The sequence below is a fragment of the Berghia stephanieae genome, chromosome 1 (genome assembly GCF_034508935.2).
Source record: "Berghia stephanieae isolate SIO BIC M18660-M18661 chromosome 1, UCSD_Bste_1.3, whole genome shotgun sequence".
NCBI lineage: Eukaryota > Metazoa > Mollusca > Gastropoda > Nudibranchia > Aeolidiidae > Berghia > Berghia stephanieae.
This window is the reverse complement of record NC_088360.1, coordinates 33,229,360-33,237,719: the sequence shown is the minus strand read 5'-3', so window position 1 is coordinate 33,237,719 and position 8,360 is coordinate 33,229,360. Positions and strand designations below refer to the sequence as shown.

Here is an 8,360-nt window from a genome sequence, read left to right as displayed (position 1 = left end):
TGCTGCCTTCAGTTCACAAACTGTTTGAGAATTGTTTTCATACACACTATCATTGAGATACCCCAACAGATAAAAAGACAAGAGAGCTGATGGGATTGAATTATTCATTTTTATCAGGACTGTTCAGTGGAGCAATTGACTCGTTCGCATGCGGATCTGATTTGCTCCGCATAGAGTTGAGGGCATTTCTAACTCACCTGTTCATCCAACAATCATTGGGCAGATGAGTCAAACTTAGATATTGTTGAAAGCAGTCTGCAATATATGCCAGGCATATTTTAAAAAGACTGTCCATTTAACTTATGGATACTAGAATCGGCTCGTGTTCTACTGGCCTTTCGGCTGCAACAATTGACCTTTTAGAAAAATATATGCGTTGGATTGTTTTTTGTCTTCTGTACATTTGCGTCACAATTATATCAAATTTCTCCTCGCCAGATTATCGGCCATTCACCCCGCCACCTCCTAGAGAACGCCTCAGCTACACACGTTACCAACTTGAGCTTCTCAATGGCATCTACAACGAAGTACGCTATCCCAACAGTACGCAAAAGCAGCTGATTGCCAAAAGAGTCGGAATCACACGCGAGCAAGTCAAGGTAACTATTATTTTAAGATTTAGTTATGCAAGAAGAAAAAAAAAAAGAATTTGTGTTGATCTTTATACCATAACATAATTAATACAGAAGAGTAATATCTTCTATACGATGGCTCCCGTGATTGTCATCAAACTTGATCTGGTGGGATGGGACATTTCCATTCAGTTTAGAATAATGTTTGTGTTTGATTCTTTCTATTTCAATCAGAGAATAGCTGCTGAAGTTGCCTCAGCGGGAAAGAAGAAAGGCAGTAATAGCTTATGTTTTATTCGTTGACAGGAATTCAGGCAAAATAATTATTATACTACATATAAAAACATTCTGATACGAAACTCGTTAAAAGAAATCATCATGAAAAACAATCAATCTAATAAGTCTTGCCTCGACAAAAACACGGTGAATGGATTGGTCGGTAGTTTTCTAACAAACCATGATATGAAACGATACTTCTTTTTTCATGTCATAAGTTTAAAGTTTATCTTCTTAAAGATACTAACAACTGAGTAAACAGATACGCTGTTTGTCCGACTTACTGATGGTACACACTTTATATGGTGATGTGATGTGATCAGCGAAAATTACCTTTCCCCAGGGATCCAATCTGCGATCAACTTTGGTTGAATGTAGCCCTAACTGTTTTTCTCCATATCATTGTCCTTTAAAAAGAAACGAAAACTGCGTATACAAATTAGTGTAGATACTTGTGTTTAACATTATTTTATTCAAAGTTTGTTAATTTAAATAACATGGTTGATTACCGACATTAAATGAATAAAGAAAAACATTATATATATATATATATATATATATATATATATATATATATATATATATATATATATATATATATTGATGTCTAAGTTGAGTCCGACACTATAGGCTTATTTGAATTTGGAAGACTGAAGCATGATTTTATTTATTTTTTAAGTTTTAAAAAATTAAACAATAACACACTAAAACGTTAACACTGGGTTATCGGATTTTAGACAGAAACAAGATCCAAGTTTTCGTTAATCATTGTAATAGGTTCTTTCAACCGGGTTGACAACCGATTTATATTCTATCATTGATCACATCCGTTTCAATCGTATACTATTTCTTATACCATTGATAACGTTTATTTATTTCACATGCACAGATATGGTTTCAAAATCGACGACGGAAAGATGTTGTGTCCAAGGGTGGTAAATCGGATAGCAAAGACAACGATCCAGCCGCCACCACCACAACAACTGCTGAGACCAATTCTAACGCTGACATTAGCGATCCCAATAGCAATGGGTCCAGTACTAAACAAGACGAACTGGAAACAGACCCTGCTTGCTCCTCCAGTAAATTGTCGAGACTTGGAAATGGCTCGAGTAATAACGACAGCGGAAACGGAACATTAATAAAAGAAGATAGCGATTCATCAGATTCTAAAGACAAAATGGTGTCCATTGTGGTCTTGAATAGTATTATCGCAGAATTGCAAAAATTTAATAATGAATACCTCAAACAAAAGAAAAACCGCAAGAAAAATAAGTCTAAATCAGCCAAACATGCAGCATCCCTAGCAGCGGCAGCGGCAGCAGCATCGAATGCTTCGGCAGCGCCCTGTAAATCCAAAAGACTTTTCCAAAGCTATGACATGATAGCCCCGCCAAATAAAGTCACACCAACTGCATTTCTAAATACTGCTGCCAATCGTTTTAAACATGCCGGAGGGACCTCCGCATTTCAGAACCCCAGAGAAAATAGACTCATGCCAATTCCACCTTTAAACTTGGGAGACAATCGCCTGTGGGATGGATTTGCTTTGACAAATTGCTCATCCTTCCCAAGCACTATTGAATCATCTGATCTTCTCCAACAAAGATCCCCAGTTGACGCCTCCAGTGCCATTTCTGCTATTCCATCATCTTTAGCGCAATCTTTCGGCATCCAAAGTCAAACTCCACATCAACAAGCAGCCGCCTATGGAGGATTACTGTCCGGACCAATGGCCGCCGTCCATCATCTTAACTCACAAACTTCGTTATACGATAATTTACCCGTTCTTTCAGACTTACTTAACTCGTACAAAAATCAGCAATCCGCATCAGCCGTGGCTGCAGCGGCAGTTGCACACAGGCAGCAACTTGAACATTCCCTTCTCTCATCTACTTCTGGGTCTCCTGGACGACCTCAACCTCCAACTCAACCATTTTTTCATTTACCCAGTGGCGGGCATTCTACAACAGGAAGTCTAGGGAGCAGTGGCGGCAGTGCTACCAGCACGTCCACCAACAGCACTGGCACTGGTGACGATAATAAATCACCTCTCAGCGATCTGACATTCCCCTCCCCCACAACCCCACCTACCCACCCGTTTCCCTTCAATTCTCATCATCATTCTCATCATCCTCATTCATCAACATTTGCCCTCAACAGAGTTTTTCCATTTCCTCTTATTGCCGACTCACCTGTGATGTTATCCTCCATTCGACAATCAGACTCGACATTTCGGACACATCCACCTCACCAATGGCCCCACCCGCCATCTTCTCTTGGACAAACAAATCCTCCAATTGGAGTCGGACAGACTTTCGGTTCTTCCCAAATCAGCCCATCTTCTGCAGAAGATCCGTACAGACCTCTGCTCATATCCTCCCTCAATAATCCATATTTTTCTTCGACACCGTCCAGTAGTTACCCACCATTCACACCTTCCACACTTCCCCCTGCCCCGCAACACACCTGGTCGGCTAGTCCTCCAGGAACAGACTCTTCAGAGTTTACTCCAATCTGATTTTACAAAACTTTCAAAAGCCACTTTGGTTATTTATACGGTCTGTAGGTTCTTGAAGACACTATGAAGAAACTTCTCTGCTATTTAAACGTTGACTTTATTGCAGATATTATTATTAAAGTGAAGTGAATAATAAAAATATTTATTGTTAATACCTTGTAACGATTTTTATCGCTTTTAAAAGTGTACTTGCTTGTTTGGGAATAATATTACATTGATTTAATTGTACATAAGAGGGTGAAAGACGGAGTACTATTTATGATCGCATATATGTGTCTGCATATGCGTGTGTGTATATATTATGTGCCTGTGTGTGCGAGAGATAGAGAATGTGTGTCAGGGTGTATGTAGTACGAGTAATATAGATAGGGATAGTGTGTGTGTGTGTGTGTGTGTGTGTGTGTGTGCTTGCATGTGTGTGTGTGTTTGGAGATTATAGAAAACAATGAGAAGAAGGAGAGGAATAGGAACAGGAGGAGGGGGAAGAGGAGGGGGGATGAGGAGAAGGTGATGGAGGAATTGATTGCATAACAAGCATAATGTACCCTACACGTTTCCGGTGTCCTACAGAAATGTTAATAAAATTATTACAATAATCGTATGTAACTTGGATTATGACTTCTTTAACACCCCTGGGCCCGTTTTCATGAACGAGGACTAGATTTAATTATTTACTAGTCTAGTAAATGAATTGCTAGTCTTAAGCCCAAGCGGAGCAAGTGACTTTAAAAAAATCGAATTTCATGAACGCTTTCTATTCTCAGACTAGCTAGTCTTTTGCCTAGACGTGGGCGTTGTACGGACGGTGACTAATTCGGTTGTTTTGTGCTGGTAACATCCCGCTCTCTAGTACATGATGGCAAGTAAGATACCCGCCTTCATACTTTCAACGCAAAAGATTTCCAAAGAGGAAATTAGCAACACATCCGGTATTGATAATATTTCGTTCTTTTACATATTTTAACTTACTTTTGCCATGATAGATCAAATCACGTGATATTGACTGTGGACTGCTAGACTAAAATGATGTCCATTGTCGGCTATCAATTGTATATTTAGGACAAATAAAGTTTCATTGAAACTCAAAGAAATTGAACCAAAATAAAACAAAAACAAACAAACAAAAAAGAAAGTGTTCTGATGAATCACATAATTTCAGTCAGTTACAATGCCAGCAGAATTACTTTTCTTCACTATAATTTCTAATCATTTTTTTTTCTCTTTTTTTTTTTAGGTTGTTCTTTGACGCAAACCCTTCACATCGAGTCTCCGTACACACTCAGAGCTCGCGAGCCGATAAGATTCCTATTTTTTTTATTTTTTTTTGGTTTTTGCTCACAAAAATGTGTACTTTCGACGATCTGCACTTACCTTATAGTTTTTTGGGTTTTTTTTTTTTTTTGTTTTTTGTTTAGACACTGTCAATAGCGGCAGGACACTTTTTGCCAATGACTAAAACTTGGCCAAACTTAGTCCGAATGTGCCGTGATTTTAGTCTGAGACTTGCTAAAGTCAGAGATAGTCAGAGACAAAGCGCTAGGCCGCGTTCATGAAAACGGTTAGAGAAGTTGTGACGTCACACCGTCCTCTCTTCCGGTTCAAAACTCTTTGGAAGTGTGCAACCAGTTATCGGGACAATGCATAAACAATTAATGGGTTACTTATTGAATCAAAAAGTGGCATACTATTTTCGTGGCAGTGTATAAAGGCAGATTCTTATTATTACCGGGAGTAAAAGAACGAGGATGAATAATCTTGTTTTGAACGACCAGCATTTATTTAGGCATGAAAATAAGATGCCATCACTCTGAAACCGGAAAATCAGTTGTACAATGTATGTATCCAGTCCTCCGGAAGACTGGCTTTTTACACTTCCAATCAGATTGGAATCAGTATTTTGACATCGCACTTTTATTCCCTATTGAAGATGCAATTAAAACCAAACACAAATTATACGAAATTTGTTAACATAAATAGGTCTGACCACGTTACAATATGTTGCCTTAAATCTCACATAAAACTGATAATGGTATGGTCAAATGTTCGCAATGAAATGCAGCCCACAGTTTAGTCATTTCAAGATTAACAACGTCTGTTTTATGCCCTTGGGTAAAAATAAGTTGGTTCTCTTTTTGAATGAAATGAATTAATATTCCCTTTACTCATTCTCAGTGGAATTTTCTTTTTTTTTTCATTTAGGTCTTTCGCGTGAAAAGACCAAGATAATACAGGTCAGCCGCAGTGCAGCAACGCTAATGAGCATTTGAATCAAAACTTTTTTGTCCAAAAAAAAAAAAATAAGAGACAGACAACGAGACTAAAAACCGGGTATCCCTGATGAAAATGAAATGGCTTATCTACTTGGCAATGCAGAGGAGCTGGGTATAGGCAGTGATGAAGTTTTAAGAATGCTAGAACAAAATGACACCTTTCATGCAATTAGTAATGTTTGCGATGGAACCTTGTGCTCGGGTCTGAGTGAGAATGTGACTGCTCTATTACCATTGATACTTAAAGAACACGTCAGGAAAGTCAATAATACCCCCGGAGAGGTTTATTTTATGCTTTAATCCAAGGGCACAACATGTTACCCATTACATATTGAGGTCCTAAGTTCGATTCCCGTTGTGGGCAACGCAAAAGTCCAATCAAAATCCCTCGACTCACACTTTCCCACAACACTCAGGTGTGTATCTATGAAAACTGAGTAGGGTCTTTGACCTCCCATGGTAGGCAGGAGGTCACTTACTGTATCTTCTATCCCCCTTTATCTGTTTTCTGGGTCGCTTTATTTCTTTGTCTTGGAATGGCATAACTTGGTTTTGTCCTGGCCCTTACCGGAGTCCTTGGCTGAGAGGGAAATAGTCAAATGTATAGTGTTAGTTTTCAGAGATCTTTTTTCCATGTAAATCATCACTCTGTTATGTAATGTTAGCCATGTATTCTGTTTCGAATATACTAGGTAAACATTTGAGTGTATTTCTCTTAGTGGGATCCAGCGCTTATGTCTGGATGAGACTTTTAGGTGATCTGAAACTTAAGTACTTTGATGGTGTGCACTTGGAATAAAATGTGTTCCCTATTTGAACCAATGTCCCTTTGTCTTACTTTTTCTTGGGTGCTTTAATTGCAGATCAAGAATATTTTATTAAATTTTCTGTTGTTTTGTTTGTTTTTTTAAAATAATTTTACTGGCTCTGATATGACCTTTATGTGTTGCAAGTGCCGTTAAACCCAAACAAACCGACATATCTATGAAAAAAGAATTATAATAGCGCCTTACGGGTGTCATGTCATGTCCTTAAACTTATGTTTTGCTGTTGCCCTGGTAAAACACTTCGAGCACATTTAGAGGATGTGCGCTATAAAAAAAAATCACGTTTTGCCGAATTTATTCTTTTAAAATGTATGCTATGAACACTAAAGATGAAATGGGAAAATTGCATTTTTTTTTTCTCAGCAACACCCCATTCTGTTATAGCATCTGATTCCCGTAACGCCCTTTTATTTCATGATATTACCAGATTGGTACGGTGTGGATCAGTGTAATCGTATGGAATAACTACGGGGATCAACTCAACTTCTATCTGGTGCTTTACGACTATTTTACTGGCTTATGAACGATTTGCGACACTCGTCAACTCGTTCAGGCAAAGCTTATGAGTTGCTTGAAGCCAAACTGACTAAACTTTCGACCCTCCTTCGATCCAAAGGTGTTCAAAGGTGTTCAAATGCTTTGTTTTGCCAGCTCTTAACAGCGATTAGTGACGGGGCAGCCGATTACAACTCGAAAACATAAGACGACCGGCAGACAAGAAAAATACCATCGGGTGCTGCAACGGACTGCGCTAACACCATTTCACTTGGCTCGTTGGCGCGGAAGTGTCAAACGTGATTAAGAACTCGTTATCGGATAATGGCCGACTCGCGGAAATACGACATGCATGGTTATATTCGTTATTGAGGAATCATGTCCCTTTTATGAACGAAGTCGGTGTCAATAGTTTTAAAATATAATATAAGTATTACTAGTGATCCGTCTTGAAAGAAAAAAGTTTCATGATTTCATGGTTTCGACAAATCGATTTCAAGACATTATTTCAAGCTGATGTAACTCAAATATTGGCAAAACCACATGACAAAACGCATACGAAAAATGTCTTTCTAACCCCCAAGACTATAATAATACAGGAGGAGACGGATAACCCAAAACGTAGGCTTTGATTTTCATTGAATCGATGTTGTTTTTTCACCAACTTTATATTCTTTTAAAAAACCAGGACGCTTAAATCAATTGAGTGATAACTTGATTTTTTTCTCTGATCGGATCGATATCGAGTTATACGTCATCCACTGTATAGTCTGGCCCTGCATTTTTTATTTATAACCACTCTCCCCACTAAACTCAGTTATGAATACATTGTACCTTATTATTGGTACTGATGGATATTTTAAAAAGTGCTTAATCAACGTCTTCTGGGTGGGGATCCTGACCTCCCATAGTGGGCAGGGAGGTAAATACTGTGTCTTCTATCCCCTTATATCTGTTTTCCAACATGCTTTCTGTCTTTGTCTTGGAATGAGATAACTTTGTTTTGTCCTGGCCCTAGCCGGAGTCCTAGCTGGGAGGGAAACAGTCAAATGCATAGTTATTGTTTTGGGAGATATTTTTTTCATTGTAAATCATCTCTCTGTTATGTATTATTATATTTGTTATTTTGAGTGTACAATGTAAGCATTTGAATGTATTCCTCTTAGTTGGATTTTGTGCTTGTGTCCGGATGAGACTTATAGGTGATCTCAAACTAAGTACATTGATGGTGTGCTCTTGGAATCTACATCTGATCCCTATTTGTTCCCAGATCCCCTATGTCTTACTTTTTCATGGGTGCTTTAATTGTAATTCTATAACTTTTTACTATCCCATTTTATTCCTTTTTACTGGCGCTGATATAACCTAAATGTGTTGCAAGCGCCGTAAAACCCTTAAA

The 8,360-nt window shown here is 38.3% G+C and overlaps 2 protein-coding genes across 4 annotated transcripts in view; both read left to right on the top strand.

Moving 5' to 3' along the window:
* LOC144972347 (uncharacterized) overlaps window positions 1-3,521 on the top strand; it is a 23,436-nt gene extending 19,915 nt beyond the window's left edge. For all 3 annotated transcript variants that reach the window (XM_078913447.1, XM_078913465.1, XM_078913457.1), the window contains exons 3-4: window positions 439-599; window positions 1,738-3,521. In XM_078913447.1, the coding sequence (XP_078769573.1) occupies window positions 439-599; window positions 1,738-3,369 (1,793 nt within the window). In that variant the 3' untranslated portion in view covers window positions 3,370-3,521. The remainder of the gene's footprint in view (window positions 1-438; window positions 600-1,737) is intronic.
* LOC144972359 (cytochrome c oxidase assembly protein COX16 homolog, mitochondrial-like) overlaps window positions 1-8,360 on the top strand; it is a 73,296-nt gene that overhangs the window by 18,735 nt on the left and 46,201 nt on the right. The window lies entirely within an intron of this gene.